This window comes from Mustelus asterias, chromosome 20 (assembly GCF_964213995.1).
Source record: "Mustelus asterias chromosome 20, sMusAst1.hap1.1, whole genome shotgun sequence".
Taxonomy (NCBI): Eukaryota; Metazoa; Chordata; class Chondrichthyes; order Carcharhiniformes; family Triakidae; genus Mustelus; species Mustelus asterias.
Genome location: NC_135820.1, coordinates 8959076 through 8977992, shown reverse-complemented (window position 1 = coordinate 8977992; position 18917 = coordinate 8959076). Strand labels below are relative to the sequence as shown.

General features: G+C 45.1%; 1 protein-coding gene and 1 pseudogene across 4 annotated transcripts in view; both read left to right on the top strand.

Moving 5' to 3' along the window:
• Positions 1-18214, top strand: part of LOC144508404 (phospholipase A2 inhibitor NAI-like) — a 71714-nt gene extending 53500 nt beyond the window's left edge. For 3 of the 4 annotated variants that reach the window (XM_078236283.1, XM_078236285.1, XM_078236286.1), the window contains 5 exons: positions 3504-3614; positions 8413-8550; positions 10215-10358; positions 13227-13364; positions 17420-18214. In XM_078236283.1, coding sequence (XP_078092409.1) covers positions 3504-3614; positions 8413-8550; positions 10215-10358; positions 13227-13364; positions 17420-17616 — 728 coding nt within the window. In that variant the 3' untranslated portion in view covers positions 17617-18214. Of the gene's footprint in view, positions 1-2150; positions 2367-3503; positions 3615-8412; positions 8551-10214; positions 10359-13226; positions 13365-17419 lie in introns of those variants that run through there. The other variant, XM_078236284.1, reaches the window with a different exon arrangement.
• On the top strand, positions 14257-14432 carry LOC144508815 (U2 spliceosomal RNA; annotated as a pseudogene).
• Positions 18215-18917: the final 703 nt, after the last annotated feature.

The window sequence follows — 18917 nt, the reverse complement described above, 5'->3', positions numbered from 1 at the left end:
CGGACACGATGGGTCAACGGACCTCTTTTTTGCTGTGGCTGTGTGGCTGTGACTATGTAACTCTTGACAAATAAATGCTCAAACCTGTTATTGAGCATCTCAATTGTTCTGTCAAAATCTAAATGTTTTTGCCTCATTGATGTGGTGCCTATCTGCGTCTTTCTCTACTTGTTTTCCTCTTCTTGATCAGGGTATCGGTAACAATCCACGAATACACAAGTTAGCCAGTTGTATTTCCTCACTATAATCATTTTCTAACCAAGGCCTTGTATAATTACAGCAAGATTCACTTGCAATAACCCGACATGTGCAGTATGCACGAACCCAGACTGTTTTCCCTCAGAGATATCAAGATTAGGCTGCATGATGTAATGGACGATAAGGATGTACCTTCATCCTAAAACAGAATATTTTTACCTACGATGAGTGTGTTATATATCTTCTCCAACACGCACATCAAACACTGACTACACGAAACACGGGGACACCAAAGGAGCAAGCAAACGCAAATACTGGGAAACAAAAACAGCTCGACTGGCATGTTCATGTCAGCACACATAAACACAGACACACACACACGCAGACGCGCGCACGCGCGAATATTTGCTTTGTACAGGTTGCTGTGCCGGAATCAACGCGTTTCATATTTCATTTTGAACAGGGATGGCGGTTGTTTTTGATCTTTTTAAATGGAATGTCTAAACAGCCTCCTAACTTCTGCAGCTATTTATTTTCCCTGTACATGTTCCCTTAGTGAAAAGCCACATTACTCCTGTTGATTTTTTTACTGGAAACTACAGCTTCCCATACCGAGGATCAAATTGAGAAAGTTCTGTTTAATCAGAAGCTGGGGAGTTAAAATCTATGTGAAGGCAAATAGCTACCCATTTATAACCTTGGATAAGTAACTGCAAAACATTCCCTGTATAAATTCCGACTTCCCAATCAGTAAAATGTACACCAATTGCAAACTGAATAAAGGCAAAATACTGCGGATGCTGGAATCTGAAACAAAAAATGCAAAATCTCTGCAGGTCTGCCAGCATCTGTTGGGAGAGAATAGAGCCATTGAGTCATCCAGACTCAAAACGTTGGTTCTGTTATCTTTCAATAGATGCTGTCTGACCTGTTGCGATTTTCCAGCAATTTCTGTTTTTGTTGCGAACTGAATACATTTACTACAGAAGTCTGCCATCAACTGGACAAGTTGAGAGAATTATGAATCACGAACTGCGGAATCATAAGGATTGAATAATTGACAAGTAAATCTTAGGCAATGAAGAGTTAAACAGCGAAGATCTTTAGAATTAAGCATCAGTTGTGAATGAATCAGAAGGTGGGGCATCAAAACATCTGCAGTTCTGTCAAATATTTCTTCACGATTAATCTTGCGACAGAGATCAGGACAATTAAAAGTCATGAAACTGTGAATCAAATTGTGTGCATTCTAAAATCTGGTCACCGAATGTGAATGAGCAAGGCAGGATTGATAAACTGAAATGGAATTAATTATGTTAATGAAAACTGGCAGCTTTCCGTACTGAGGGTTCAAATTCTGATAATACAGTTTAATCGTAAACTGGGGAATCAAAATCTTCACAATTAGTTCAAATAATAATCAATGGTGAATTTGATGTTGGAGAACGCAATAATCAATAAGACTGCAGATGCTAAATGTGATTTACAGCTTTCTGAATGTTGACTTGAATAAGAACATAAGAACATAAGAATACTTTTAACATTTCATGTTATCCAATCCTACACCTCGGCTCAGTTTGACGAACGGTTAAGATTAAAACCATTTGCAGCTCACTCTCCTGATCATCTGTCAGACCATTAAACATCCCAGCCAATCTTAAACCATTTTCTCTGATCCTTTAATATCCCAGCCGGGTGTGACGAATATCAACGTGTCCCTGCTTCTTTTTTCTTGTTTTCTTTTCCTTTGTTTAATGTTTGTCTGTTTATTTTGTGCTGTCAACAATTGGCAGGCATCATAACTTCACAGATTATCCCGTGGTCTCCATGGATATAACCACAGCAGAATATTTGAGCAATGCAAATGGCTATGAGTCACGTTATATTTTTTAATTTGTAATTTCACAATGATGACCAGAGAGATTTGAATGGCGTGTCACCTCCCGTATGTCACTGACCTGTTGGTATAAAATGAGGGCAGGAGTAACATAGGAAGTGTTGCGTGGTGAGCTTTGACAGCCCTTGTGCAGATTCCAGGCCTCTGCCTCAGAACAAAGGCCCCTCTCTGACTGAGATCAGTGCACTATCATTGCAAAGTTCAGCAAGGCAAAAAGAGAAAATGAAGCTGTTTTGTGTTTTTGCCATCATCTGCACTTCTCTGATTGAAGGTGAGACTGTTGATTTGTTTAACTGGTTATCGAGACGTTTATGATACTAAGGTTGATGGATGAGACAGTGGTTGTCTACATTTGTGTTATGGGGTCTGCCATATATCTACACATCACCCAGATCAAAGAAAGACTCCCGCTTTCATTGTAGAATCAATTTGTCCACCAGAAGTTCTTCAAATCCCAATAGGGGCGACACGGTGGCACAGTGATTAGCACAGCTGCCTCACAGCACCAGGAACCCAGGTTCAATTCCGTCCTTGTTCACTGTCTGTGTGGCACTTTCTCCCCGTGTCTGCATGGGTCCCTCGGAGTGCTCTGGTGTCCTCCCAGAGTCCAATGATGTGCGGGTTAGGTTGATTGGCCATGCTAAAATTGACCCTCGTGTCATGGGGATTAGCAGGGTAAATGTGTGGGGCTACGGCAATAGGACCTGGGTGGGATTGTGGCCGGTACAGACTCAATGGGTTGAAAGGCCTTCTTCCGTGCTGCTCTCTCTCGCTCAATGCGAGAGGCATTTTTGAGGGAAGAAACAAGATATTCTGTGGTGATGCTTGTCCCTAGCACAAACCACCCTGAACATTCCACTTCAGGGGCAGCTACAGAGGGACATGAGGGAGAAAATAATAGAACTGGTAGCTTGAGCTGAGCAGGGGATTGCGGTAGGCTATCGTATTTCAAGAAACCCACCCAGGAGCAATAGTATGCTTCTTTGCCAGAAATGCTGCCGGAAACAGTGCAATTTGCATCTGGCATTACCTGCTTTTCTTTCTTCGCCTCCTATTACTGAATGAAACTGTGAATGCTCTGGCTCTTTGTAAAGTAATGTGTCTGCATGTCTTGAGTAGAGATGGCATTCAGCCACTGGTCTAAAAAACTTGAAACAAATGATCCATTGCTAATTAAACAATAGTATCATTTTTCGCTTGGAATTGAGATGAAATGAATGTTATTTTCATCGACTATATTGAATAACTGTAATCAGATGATGTGAGTCTGTGTTCTGAAAGCTCAGAGAAATGCCTTCAAAACTATTGAACAGATATGATCTCAGGAGGGATTATTGGCAGGAGCCGAGAGCGCCGCGCATTGAAAGTCAGAAAGTGACTGAAATGTTCTAACTCTTTTTTTTCATAGTGCAATCTCTGACATGCAATTCCTGCTCCGGACCTCCATGCGTATTGGTTTCAACAACTTGTGCTTCAACCGTAGCCAATTGTGAGACAATTTCGACCACGTTAAGTATAGGTAATGCCACTTATCAAAAAATAGCATTTCAATAATGTTTGAAATTGTGATTCTGATAAAAGTTGTTAATGGATTTAGAAACGTCGTCACTCTTTCTAGCCTGGTGATCAATCAACGATAATTACATGAAAGATAAGTCCGACATGACCCCAGATAACCTTAGGCTGCACTCCTATGAATTGACTGGTGTTGATTTAACCTGAGGATCACTACACCAGAGGCAAGGGGCAAGTTTGTGGAGGCGAGACCTTCATGAATAACCTCAACTTGTAAAGTAATTGAACCCGCTCTGTGGACGTCACTAACCACCTGTCCAGCCAAATACAGCAAAATCAACGGAGACAATGAATAGACCTCAGACTGGGGGCCCTATTTTACCATTGACGGGCGCGAAAACGTGGTAAAGTCGGGTGTGAGGCCATTAACGTAATCCGCGCCCACATCTGCGCAAATGCCCACTTTACTGAGACCCGGGAAAGGCGGCGATTTGATTTGCGCCCGAATTCATTTAAATTGAATTAATGAACTGCCCGTCCAACTTTATCAACATTTCCCCCTTTACCACCGCATTCGCTGATCCGGAATTGCGCTAAAATGAACCTGCTGAATAAAAGTCTGAATCGAGCGCTCCAGCTGCTGAAGAGCGAATTCAGAGCCCCCAACGAATCTCTGACTCAGATCGGTGGTGGGGGCGGAAGGGAGGCGGGCCTGATCATTCTCTGGTGGTAGGGAGGGAAGGAGGAGGAGGCGGGTCAGATGTATCTCTGGTGGGGAGGGGGAAGGAGGACCGATCGTTGTCTGGTGGAGGGGGGGGGGCAATCGTTGTCTGATTGGGGGTGGAGGGCCGATCGTTGTCTGGTTCTGGTGGGGGGGGGGGGAGAGCGGTGAGGGAGGCAGGCCAGATCATTCTCTGGTGAGGGGGCCGGGAGGGAGGAGGAGGCGAGTCAGAAGTTCCTCGGCGGGGGGGAGGAGCGAGGACAGATCAGTCTCTGGGGGGTGGGGGGGGGGGGCGGGGGTGAATGAGGCCAGATCATTCTCTGGGGTTGGGAGGGGGGCGGGGGGAGTGAGACCAGATGATTCTCTGAAGGGGAGGGGGGGGGAGTGAGGCCAGATCATTCTCTGGGAGGGGGGGGAACAGGGGGGTGGGGCCAGATCATTCTCTAGGGGTGGTGGGGGGGGGGGTGAGGCCAGATCATTCTCTGGGGGGGAGGCGGGTAAGATGGATCTCTGGCAGGGGGGGTCCGCTGCTGCTCTGCGGGTGATCGGTGGAGGGGGAAGGGGGCAGAGGGTCGCGATCGGTCTGGGTAGCGGTGGGGGGGGGGGGAGTGGATAAAGGCGACAGTGATGTCTGTGGGGGCCATCGCTCCCGCTTTGCACTCCCGGGCTGCTTTCTCCGCTTTCTGCGGCCCGGCAGTGATCTGACACAGGCGCGCTTTTTCAAATTGTTTTCTAACTGCGCAAGCACAGTTCAGATCTCTGATCGTTTCGGGTGTGCTAAGCCCCGCCAACAGTGCGAATTGGACCCGCGATGTTTTTTTCAGGCTGAGTGCATATGGGGGCGCCTGGGAACAGATTTCCAAGTCGGATCTGAATTGTGTCCAGATTCAGCATTCAGAATGAAAATGATAAAATCAGGCCCTGCGTGTTATATCGCCTATTGGTAGAATGCATGGAGTGCTCAGAGGGTCAGAAACCTGTCTTGTTATCATAATTCTTCAATAAAGTTTCTGGAGCAACTGCGGCACTATAATTAGATCCAGAGGCAGGGAGGGGCGGGAAACTATGATTTTTAAACCAGGAAATCAGCGGTCAGACAAGGAGTTAGATTTATTGAGATCAGTGACTTCTCATCCTGAATTCAAGATTCCACAGAGCCCTAGAAGCAGATCTAAATATAATTTTCAAGAGGGAATTGGTTAACAAGTGTCATTAGATGTAATGGCTTTCAGTGGGCATTTAAGAGCGAACCATATTGGCGATGTATTTGCATGTTGCAGGTAGGAAATGTCATGTTTGCACACAGCCTCCTCATTTCCCCATCGCACCATCAACTTAATAGCGCAAAACAAAGTGATTCCCGATTTATTCATGTCCTGTTTTTCATTGGAAACCATTGTCTACGAGAACAAGTACAGAAGCAGTTATGCGTTAGACATCGAACTAGACCCTTCAATCCTGGCCCAGCATTCAATAGGATAAACACTAATCTTCGGCATAGACTCCACTTTACACCTCAGTTTGCTTATTCCATGGCTCACAGATCTGTCTTTAACCTACTCTAAACATGCTGATTGAACCCTCAGCTCCCTGAGATGGAAAGATTTAAAGATTCATGATAGAATTAGTTATTTCAAATTTAATTCCTAATTAGTGTTTTGACTATATTCTAGATTGTCCAGCAGATTTAAAAAATCTGTACTCTGCCTAGGACGTCAGAAACTTACATGTTTAAATGAGTTCGTTAGGCTTTTCGATCCCCACATTCGAGATTCCCAGTAGCTGCACTGCTCTCCACAAACACACCTCAGCTCCGCCGCTCCCCGAGCTCCTGTTCCCATTTTCTCGTGTACCTTTTCTGAACCCACACGTCTAGGCTCGCCTGGGCACCCAGGGTAATCTCCGCAGGACCATCCCTAGGTCACCAGGTTCCCGGGCATCTTCTCGCCATCTCAGTTCCGTCCAAGGTCAGTGCAGTGCTCAATGGGAGGAGAACATTGCAGACAGGAGAAGGAATACAAATAACACAGGAAATAGAGGCAAGCGTGAGTCATAGAATCACAGAAGAATCATAGAAACCCTACAGTGCAGAAGGAGGCCATTCGGCCCATCGAGTCTGCACCGACCACAATCCCACCCAGGCCCTACCCCCATATCCCTACATATTTACCCGCTAATCCCTCTAACCTACACATCTCAGGACACTAAGGGGCAATTTTGGCATGGCCAATCAACCTAACCAGCACATCCTTGGACTGTGGAAGGAAACCGGAGTACCCGGAGGAAACCCACGCAGACACGAGGAGAATGTGCAAACTCCACACAGATAGTGACCCAAGCCGGGAATCGAACCCGGGACCCTGGAGCTGTGAAGCAGCAGTGCTAACCACTGTGCTACCGTGCCACCCATCCGAGTCATCCGGCTCTTCAAGCCTGCTCGCCATCCAATACGATGATAAGTGATCTATGCTGGCCTCATTTTCATATCTATGTCATTTCCCCATAGCCATCTATTCATTGATCTATCAAGTATGTATCCACCTCCACTTTAAATACTTCCAAAGATTCAGCCTCCATTTCCGTTTGGGGCAGAGAATTCTGGAGATTCACAACCCTGTGCGAGAAGAAATTTCTGCGCACCTCAGTTTTCAATGACCATGTAGCTCTGTCCCCTTGTTCAAGACATTCCCACTCGTCAAAACGTCTTACCATCTTCCCTGGGAAGCCCCCTCAGTATCTTACATGATTGAATAAGGTAGCCCTCATTCTTCTAAACTACAAGGAGCACAAACCCAGGTAACATAGTCTCTTGACAGAACAACACTCTCATCCCAGGAATTAGCCTGGTGAATCTCATTTGGACTGCCTCCACTGTTACTCTGTCCTTTTTAAGGTATGGGGACCAAAACTCTATGCAACGTTACAGCTGAAGCCTCAATAGCATCCTTTGCAATTGCAACAATATTTTTAACGCCAACTTGCAATAAAGGTCAAAGGCCGTTTGCCTTCTTAACAGCTTGTTGGACTTGCTTGATAGGCGTTTGTGATTCATGAACTAAAATGCCTAAATCCTTCTGTACTTCACTCACCTGCAGTCGCTCTCCATTGAGATAATAATCTGCCGTTTAATCTTCTGACCAAAGTGCATGACCTCATACTTCCCACATTCTGCTCCATTTGCTCGGTTTTCGCCCAGTTGCCTACTGTATCCACATCCCATTGCAGAATCACAGTACCCTCATCACAACATGGCCTTCCACATATCTTTGTATAATCGGCAAATTTGGAAACATTACATTCTGTTCATTCCTCCAGGCCATGAATGTAAATAGTGAACAATTGTTGGCCAAGAACTGGCCACTCGGCCCCTCGACCACGCTCTGTCGGTCCATAACATCATGATTCATCTGATTGTATCCTCAACTCCCACATTCCAAGCTCACCTTGATAATAGTTACCCGAACCTCCCCACCCCAAATCAGAATCCATCTCGCTTTGACATAGAAACAAAAACATTCAAAGGACAACACCTCGGTGTTACCCAGCGGAGCAGTTGAAAATGTAACCGGGAGCCCGATGAACAGGGGAGGTAGGGATGCCGAGCAGAGAGTATCAACAGAAACAAGGAGGCAGGAGTGGGAATGGGGCGGGGAGGGGGGGGTGGGTTCAGAGGGTGGGCGGGGGTGTCCAGGGATGACAGTTAGGGATAGAGGAGCCCACCCCTGTTGATACCTCAAGCTTGGCCCAATGGCTGACTTTTCAAAATGTATTAATGTTGAACGTTTTCGCAAATTTGAAACTAATTGAAGAAGTGCCGTAACTATCCTGCAATACTTACCATCATTTTAAAACACAAACCTGCTATTGAGCTGGACACTGCAAGAAGAGGCCCCTGCTCTTCATGCTGGTGCGGACTTAGCTTTCTAGCAATGAAACAGCCAGGTGGGGTTTATGTTTCCTTCCCACCCTATGCTCACTTGCACGACCAAAATATTTTCACCTCACAATCTTACTGAAAGAATTCCATGAAAAGGAGGAATATTTATCAAAGTATATTTATCCAAACTGTGTTTCTTTACAGGGGCTCTCGAAACCTCGACAGTAATACAAACATGTGAGATAAACGGTGACTCCTTTTCTTTCAAGAGTGACTTTCTTTCTTTCGTGAGGCAGAGCACGTTCTGCGTCACTGATCTGTGTAATACACAGACCACACCAGGTAATGTGTCAGTTTATGATTCTGTCAGATGCAATCGTGTTATTTCATTGGTTACTTATCTGTACTTCCCCGTCATCATCGTGACACTGTCTGTTGCTGCTGTCCGCTTCCTAAACGTGTGAACTCCCTGTCCAAAGCTCCCTGCTTCTTCCCCATCTCAACATCTTGAGACCTAGTTCTCTGATCAAGCATGTGGTTTCCTGTCGTAAAATTCGAATCAGTCATTCAGTGTGAATCGTAATTTGATCAAACCTGCTATGGAACCCTTTGGGTGATGCTCCAGCGGCCCATAGCTTGTCCTTTCCGAGGGCCCATTCTCGGGAAACCCCACTGAAACCCCGCTCTTCCCCAGACAAGGAGTGTGAGGGAATTCCTTGGGGAGTTGAAACGTCCGATGGACAATTGAATTGGACCCATCCAATACTCTGAGTGAAAAGGGGAGAAAAGGAATCTTGAAAAGCTAAAATAATTCAATCCACTTCTACCTTCCGCCTAAATATAGTACTGCTATTCTCCTGCTCACCGAAGGATCTTGCTGACTCCCACCAGAATCATCTGCAAAATCCCCAAACTCCCCCTACATCACACTCCCTCCCCCGCATACCAACAACCACTCTCCAGAATACCTGACTAACTCCCGACACAACGATCCCCACCTTCCCCCTGATCCACCCGCCACCCCATCTCACTACAATCCATCAGCTTGCCATGCTCACTATCCCCTACTCACCTCCCAGTCCAATCGCCTCACGACCAACTTGAACCCCCCTCTCCCACTGACCGCCCTACCATTCCACAGATCTGCTCGTACCTCCCCCTGCCCACAAGTGACAACCCAATTCCATTGCCACTGACTATTTGATCTTCCACAGACCAGCACTTCCCCATTGGCAACCCAATTCACCACTCCAACCCCATACTGACCATCTGATCCTCCACAGACTGGCTCGCTTCACACTGACAACTCAATTCCCCCCAACTGGCCACTGGCCCAGGCACTTAGCATATGAACCCATACATAGAACATAGAACATTGCAGCTCAGTACAGGCCCTTCGGCTCTCGATGTTGCACCGACCAGTGAAAACAATCTAAAGCCCATCTAACCTACACTATTCCAATATCATCCATATGTTTATCCAATGACCATTTAAATGCCCTTAATGTTGGCGAGTCCACTACTGCTGCAGGCAGGGCATTCCACGCCCTTACTACTCTCTGAGTGAAGAACCTACCTCTGACATCTGTCCTACATCTATCACCCCTCAATTTAAAGCCATGTCCCCTCATGCTAGCTATCACCATCCGAGGAAAAAGGCTCTCACTATCCACCCTATCTGATCCTCTGATCATCTTGTATGCCTCTATTAAGTCACCTCTTAACCTTCTTCTCTCTAACGAAAACAACCTCAAGACCCTAAGCCTTTCCTCATCAGACCTTCCCACCATACCAGGCAACATCCCAGTAAATCTCCTCTGTCCCCTTTCCAATGCTTCCACATTCTTCCTATAATGCGGTGACCAGAACTGTACGCAATACTCTAAGTGCGGCCGCACCAGAGTTTTGTACAAGTGAATTTTGTACAAATTTTGTACGCACAAATGAAGACCTGGTCCCCCAGTGACCACCCAACCAGCTGTTGTTTATTTTGCTTTTCATTGCAGATCCTCCCAATCTGACCGAGAATGGACTGCAATGTTATGAGTGTCTGGCCAATGATGAAAAGGACTGCACGAGCACTCAGAAAGTGGTGAAGTGTGTGGGCGATCAGAATGCGTGTTTGTCTGGATCAGGCACACAGAGCTTGTGTATGTGTAACATTTTTTCTTCCACTATCCGAATCTCCCCATTCCTGTTGTTCAACATTGAGGCTTGTCCACATTTTTTCGGCAATTCCAACTAAAATCATTTCACTCATCATAAAATGACTTAACTGGCCCGACATATTTGACCAGGGCTCAGCTAGGCTGAGGTGGGCCACTGGCAGAAATGGTACCGAAAAGGTCCATTCGGCCATCTTACTTTTGCAGTGTAAGTGAAGGAGATAGTCAATTTGTTCCAAGCTCTTTGCAGTCTCTTTCTATCCTGTAAATTCCCCCCACCTCACTTGGCTATGCCGCTATCCTCTGGATCTGGTTGCAGCCATAGGAGAACATGAGATTGTGCGAAAGGGGACACTGGACCATATAGATGTCAGAACAGCAGTGGCCATTTAGCACATTGAGTCTGCTTTGCCATTCTAGGAGATCATGGCTGGTTGGATATAATCCTTAATTCCCACTTTCCCACATTATCCACACCACCCTTGATCCGCTTGCTGATTAAAAATCTGTCTCTCTCAGTCTGGCTCATACTTAACGACCCAACCTCTACAGCTGCCTACAGTAAATAATTCCACCGATTCACTACGCTCTGAGAGAATAAATGGCTGATCAATTTTGTTAAATGCATGCGACTTCTTACTCTGAGATCACTCCCAATGGTCCTCGACTCTATCACAAGGGTTCAGCATCGACCCTGTCAAGCACCCTGAAATAACTGTTCACAGTATTCCAGGTGTGGTCTCATTAGTGCCTTGGTAGATTTATCAAGACATGCCTATTTTTCATACTCCACTCCCTTTGAAGTAAAAACCAACTTTCTATTTGGCTTCCCTGTTAACTGCTGAAATTGCATGCCACCTTTTAATGTGATTTATGCACCAGGAACTCCAAGTCCATTTGTGCTGCAGCTTTCTGCAGGCTTACACCATTTAAATAATATGCAGCTCCTTCATTCCTCCTACCAAATTCGGAACTTTACATTTTCCTACATGATATTCCATCAACCAAGTTGTTTGCCCACTCACCTGACCCGTTCATATCCCCCTTAAAATCTTTGTGTCACCCTCATCACTTGCCTTGCTACCTATAATTATCCACAGACTTTGCAATCGTGCATTCACTTCCAGCATCCAAATCATTAATACATGTTGTAAATAGCTGTGGCCCCAACAAGTATCCCTGTGATACTCCACGAATTACAGGTTGCCAGCCTGAAAATGCCCCTCATACCAACTCTCTGTCTTCTATCAGTTAGCCAATCCTCCGGCCGTGCTAATATTCTACATTCAATAGAAGGGGTCCTTGTCCTTTTCAGTAGACCTTTGTGCTCTAACTTTTGTTTTGGGGAAATGTTCAACTCGTCATGTTACTGTTGGAAGGGTTTGCGTCAGCACTTTGACGGGGGGATGGGCTCGGGTCAATGTGATCACAGATTCTTCCTCATTCCTGGCTTTACATTCTTAATTATCGGTGTTGCTGCAGCACATTAAACACTGGGTCTCCCTTTTCGAAACATCAGTCAATTTAGTTACCAACATTGGTCACCTTGCAACCCGATCCAACCCAATGATCTGTGCCTGTGCCATCCATTCTCGTTCTTGCTGCAAATGCTCTTCACATGAAAGTTCCAATGCTTTTCACCGAAACCTAAATTCACTTTTGCTTGTGAGACCTGTTTTGTGTGAAACTTGGGTGGTCCGGAGTCACAGTGGTTAGCACTGCTGCCTCACAGCACTAGGGTTCCAGATTTGCTTCCCAGCTTGGCTCACTGTCTGTGTGGAGTCTGCACGATCTCCCCGTGTCTGCGTGGGTTTCCTCCGGGTGCTCCAGTTTCCTCCCAAAGTCTAAAAGACATGCTGATTAGGTGCATGGGCCATGTTAAATGCTCCCTCATTGTATCCGTATAGATGCCAGAATGTGATGGCTGGGGGAATTTTGCAGTAACTTCACTGCAGTGCTACGGTAAGCCTACTTGTGACACTAATAAATAAACTCTAATCTAAATCTGGCTATGTTAATACTGGCACAGTTTCACCATTGCTATTTTTTCCATATTTGATGTTGAGCATGTAACATCCCTAGAGTACAGCCCACACTCTCGGAGAGCACCGACTCTCTGAAAGATCATCTATTCCCGAGACAGCGTGCATAACCTACACACCCCTGGTGTAATATTTGGATTGTGGGAGGAAACCGGAGCACCAGGGGGAAACTCACGCAAAGGCCAAACAGAAATTCACTCAAGGCCGGACTCGAACCCGAGTCCCTGGCGCTGTGAGGCAGCAGTGGACACTATGTCACCATGGACACTGGACATTGGAAAGAGAGGCAGTGAGGATAATATAGAAACAAATCAGGAAGGTCAAAGCCCAGGAACCATGGCATCCATAGAATCACTACTGTGCAGAAAGATGGCATTCGGGCCATCCAGTCTGCACCAACTCTCCAAAAGAGTATTTTACCTGGACCCCGCCAGCCCTATCCCCGAACCCCTTCCAAGTAGGATCCATCTATTCCACTTTATCCATGCATTTTTAGACAGCCAGGAAGCAATTTAGTAATTAAGTTTGAAGGGCTGTGAACGAGCTATTGCATATTCAGATAAGAGACCGAAAGCAAAGAGCAGTGATGGCTCCTTCTTGCCTGTCAGACGGGACATAGCCAGTTATCACAATAGATGAAATAAACCTAAAGATGGGTGAACAAAATAACTCAATATAAAATGCCTGGATGGACAAGCAAATCTAACTAATTTACTCACACCATTTGAACTGCACTTGGATAATGAAAGATGATTTTTTTGTCATATCTGCCAATTGTACTAAAGGTAAACTGCATTTTGTTTGTTTGCAGTCGGGACAAATCCTATTTTCGTCAAAGGATGTGCTTCTACTAATTTATGCGCAAAGGCGATCGATTTGTCAATCTTTTCTATAAATCTGACACCTCTACCCACGTGCTGTGAGACGAATCTGTGCAATACTGCAAATGGTAATGGCTAAACACGGGAAGTAGTGTACCTCAGTGCTGGTTCCTGCCTATCACGGGAAACCACAGAGTAGATGGTATCCTGGGTGTGCATCACTCCCATACGACCTGAGGGTGGGAATTTGTTGATTGTCCATTCCCCCTTCTCAGATCTTGAATCAACCAATCCCTAGAATGATCCAGAAATGCAACGTCTTTGGCCCCTTATCCCAATAAACCAGTACACCCGATCTTGCTGCAATTCCCCCAATAGCTTTTTACACTCCATCCTGTAAAATATTTAACTATTTTCTCTTGAATGTTCACCTTGAAGCTGCTCAACAATGAAGAATCTTGGACCCTCGAGAGCAAAAGAATGGAAAAGATATGCAACCTGCATTACTCCTAATCTCATTCAGAAATCATAGAATCCCTACAATGCAGAAGGAGACCATTCAGCCCATCAAGTCTGCACAGGCTCATCTTACCCAGGTCCAATCATCATAGTCCCACATACTTACTCCGCTATGCTGGGACACTAAGGGACAATTTAGCATGACCAATATAGCTAACTTGCTTCTCGGCCAAGATCAAGTGTAGTATGGATTGGATGCTGCACTTGGTTGAGGTCATTGGGTTACATTGAAGCTTCATATGTTTCATATGAAGCAATTTTTAAAAGCGGCATCTCGGCCTTTTGGCTAAGATGCAAATGAGCTCAAGCCTTGGAGGAGGAACCTCCCCCTTCTCCAATCAGCTTCGCTCATGTAGATCGGACCCAGGACAGGGTGATTTGGTCGCTCGCCCTGTCTTGTCAGCCTGGATCGGGAATGTCTCAACTTGTTGAGACTTTGAATTGGATTTGATTTGATTGAATTGGAAAAGTAACAAAAAAAAACTTGCACATATTTGGACTATCGCTTCTCGGCCTTTTGGCTAAGATCAAGTGTAGTATGGATTGGATGCTGCACTTGGTCGAGGTCATTGGGTTGCATTTAAGCTTCATATTCATATGAAGCAATTTTTAAAAGTGGCATCTCAGCCTTTTGGCTAAGATGCAAATGAGATCAAGCCTTGGAGGAGGCAACCTCCCCCTTCTCCAATCAGCTTGGCTCATGTAGATCAGGCCCAAGACAGGTGTGAAGACCCTGTCTTGTCAGCTTGGATCGGAAATGTCTCAACTTGTTGAGACTCTGAATTGGACTTGATTTGATTGAATTGGAAAAGTATAAAAAAATAAAAAAAACTTGCACATATTTGGACTGTGGGAAGAAACCAGATTACCTGGAAGAAAACCACACAGACGCAGGGAGAATGTCCACTTAGACAGTCACCCAAGGTCGAATTGAATCTGGGCCCCTGGCCCTGTGAGGCATCAGTGCTAACCACTATGCCACAATGCCGCCCAGATTCCCTTCCCTGAAAAGTTGACCCCGTGTTATTGACTCCGCAGTCAGGGAGACACATTCATCCATTCCAACTCTGTGAAACCCTTTGAGAATGCTTCACCATTTGAAGAGATTGCCTCCCATTTTCCCCGAGTCAAAACATCTTGGCCCATTTTTCAAAGTCAGGCCCTGTTATTCAACATTTTTGGCAAAGAAGAAGACAGAAAGTCAATCTCTCTTCAGCATTTGACACCTTCATAAAGTAGCGGAATAACACATGTGGTTGCACCCAACTCTGTAACTGAACCGTTGGTACCAGCTGGGCTGAAATGAACCATTAAACGATGTCAGGAACGTAACCGACCCTTAAGTAAAACAAACAATGCAAATCAAACATAGCTTAAAATGTCATTCTGAGGAACTGATAACGCAGCCCGACCCTTGTGGCGCCAATTAATTGTAGAGACCTCAATGTAACAGTGGACACCGTGAGCCCCATCACCAAGGACACCCATTTGCATATAAATACCCCGCGTATTTATTGTCTCAATTCAATAACCAGCTTCTCGCCCCCTCCTGCGCAACGCACACACACACAGACGCACACGCACCACTCCCGCCCACCGCAGGCCGTTTTATCCTTTATAATTAAGGAGTTACATCTTGTTGCAATCTCCACAATTTCAGCTTAATATATATCACATTTCTCCATCTTTTTAGCTCTGATGAAAAACCAAATTGACCCAAACTGTTAAATCCGTTTTCTCTCCTCATAGATGGTGCCCAGCCTGCTGAGCTTCTCCAACTCTGTTCCTGTCTGTGACACTTTAAGTTTGTTGCTGAGAATTCTTTAAAAATAGATGGTGTCATTTTTTTCTGGAAGATTTATGCCGGGTTAACGAGCCTCTCGTTCCCTAATTGCTCCCTCTATTTACAATTGATCATGTCTTTCCATCATTGACAATGTTGCAGGTTCAAGCGAATGCTGGAAATTCATGACCCCCTGCTTCCACTATTTCTGCAGCTACATCTTTTTAAAAAATCCGTTAAGCCATCAGGTTCTGGAAATTTGCGCCTAGTTGTTTTAAATTTTCCCAATAATTTTTCTCTGGTCATGGTAATTACATTATGATACTTACACTCATTGTTGAGCTCAAATCTTACCACGGCAGCTCACGAAGTTCCAATTCACTGAATAAATCTGGAAATACAGACCTACTCTCAATATGGTGCATTTGTGCCCTTCAGAAGAAAACCAAATGACCACTTTCCATCGTTTGGCTGACAGGCGACAGCAGAATTTCGCTCATAACAGTGTCTTCAATAGCCTAACAAGTCCAGGTCAAGTGGCAATGGTCTAACTAGCAATGTCCATATCCCATCGAAAACAAATAATTTAAATAAAATAAAACAAATGACATCTGTTGCGGGAAATCTGAAATTAAAGCAGAAAATGCTGGAAAAGCTCAGCAACTTCTTCATCCATGCTGGCATCGATCCGCCCACCCCCTCCCAACTACCCCAATCCCTCCCCCCCCCCCAAGACCCCGCACTCCTGTTAATTGATCCCGTCTGTCTTTCTAAGGGACCAACACTCATTTTAGAAATGCTCAATATTGTTCGGTATCCATTAACCAAACTTTTAAAATTGTTTCTTACACTTCAGGCTAGTTTCACTTGACTCTCATATTTCTTCCCGCTGCATCAATGTTGTTGTAATCACTAACTGCTGGTTCCTAAAACATTTGAAATCCTCAATTTCTCCACAATTCTTCGTCACATGATGGTGCCTTGCAATATTATATGACTCTTAACTTCTTCGGATAAGACAAGGATGGACCTTGCGCAGATTGCTGTCCCAATTGAGCGATTTAAGTTAAAGGCGTGTTTTTTCCTATGAGATTTTCCCGCAGTTTATCTATCATTCACCATGATAGTCTATTCGGTCAATAAATCACAATCAGTTCTCTGACGATGGGTCACACAGGCTCGAAACGTTGGTTCAATTGTCTTTTCTCGGATGCTGTCAGGTCTGATTAGATTTTCGCAGCATTTCCTGTTTTTGTTTCAGATTCCAGCAGCCGCAGTAATTTCCTTTCATCTTTGATCACTAATTTGGAATTTATCTTCTTACGATTAAGATTCAACACCCTCAAACGCAATATAAATATGAGTTGATTTGGACTGAAAGATGTCGCTCTCAAAATTAATATAGAATGTAATTGCGTTGTCATCATCATTTTCCTGCACAGGTCTGTCTGCTATGAAATTGTGAACTAAATCCGAATCATTGTACAATGCCTGATTTAATTAGCCAAAATGAATTTCTCCTTATGTATTCTAAGAAAACATTGTATTATTTGAAACATATTTATTGCATACCCTTCTCCTTATTGAGCAGAATTTTCCCTCTCTCCAGCAGCAAATATATTTAGCCTGGGATATTCTCCCAGACATTTTCTCCCAGACGTTTTCAACCTAATACTGTGACATGGCGTTGAAGGAAACCTCTGGGTTGTTACAAAAACATTAATTTGCAGGCTACATAAAAAGTTGCCTGCGAGAGTTAGTGTCAAATTTATATCGAAGTGCGGGCTTTTGCGCGGGAGAGCAAAGACATACTTAACCAAATTGTTTTCTTTGTTTTCCCCTAACTCTGAAATGGATGAACACCACAAACCCCCACTCAAGCTTCAACCACCGTGCCTCCGACCACCACAACCGTGCCTCCGACCACCACAACCGTGCCTCCGACCACCACAACCGTGCCTCCGACCACCACAACCGTGCCTCCGACCACCACAACCGTGCCTCCGACCACCACAACGGCATCAAGTGACAGTGGCAGTAACGAGTCCGGCAGTGACAGCGGAGGGAGTTCAGATTGAAGACACACGAGGCTCGGTTAGAATCTGTTCCAGTTGGAGGCAGTTTTCTGGGATTACAGAGTCGAGCCTCTGCGTGAGCACTGCTGTGGTGTATCTGCTAATCGCTTTTAATGTGAATCTGTAACTGGCACAATACCAAGGTTATGTTCTCTGTGTGTCGATGCAGGCTGTTAGAATTACGGGGCGGGGGGCAGAGTGGCATTTCCTTCATCTACGTATTTTTCTGCACTGTCAAATCTGCATTAATACTGCTTTGAAACCAGGCTTGTGTCTCTTGTGATCTGTGATGTGAATGCATCTACAGGAGCTGAGTGATGTGGCTGCGTTCACAGGCAGCTCAATGCTGTTGATGTGATTACAGCTCTGATTGAATCAGCATCCTGTAATTGTGTAATAAAATGTACAACGGCAGTTGTAATTGGTCGCCTCGGGAAAGCCAGCAAGGGGTAGATAGTGGGCGCGAGGGGAGGTGGGGAGTTTGGTGCTGGCTAACACAATCGGGACATGATCTGGAGTTGCCGGCTTTGGACTGGGTTAGACACGAGCTTTCGGAGAGCCGCTCCTTCATCAGCTACCAAATAAACCTGTTGGACTTTAACCTGGTGTTGTGAGACTACTTACTGAGATTAGGGACATGTTTAAGGTTTTTTAAAATATAACAGCATGCAGGACAGGTTAAATCCCGAAAGACAGTGGAGCAAGACATAACAGAAAGTTTTCTGCCATCCAGAATCCACATGAGAGGGTATAGCTTGTACTGTAAATAGCAGCCTGAAGTTGAATGTCAGATTAACTCTATCCTGCTTTTATCTTACTAAATCTGTTCCAGAACTGCTATTCTTTTGTCACTTTGTATTCTAGAATCAGATCATCGTTATTATATCGTGGAATTACTACAGTGCATATGGGGGCCATTTGGCCCATCGAGTCTTCACGCACTCTCTGACAGGGTATCTTAGCCAGGCCATCTCCCCCGCTCTATCCTCATACAGTTCCCATGGTTAATCCGTCCAACGGGCATACCTTGGGACACCAGAGGGCAAATTAGCATGGCCAATCCAACTAATCTGCACACGTTTGGACCATGGGAGACAACCGGAGCACCCGGAGGAAATCCACACCGACACAGGAGAATGTACAAACGCCACCTAGGCAGTGACCTAAGGCTGGAATTGAATCTGGGTACCAAGCGCTGTGAGGGAGCAGTGGTTTTAATTCATCTCATTAATTCAGAAAGTTTCTAACGAGCTCAAAGTTGCACTCCTCTTTTAAAGTTACAGAGTGGACTGGGTGAGCCTTTA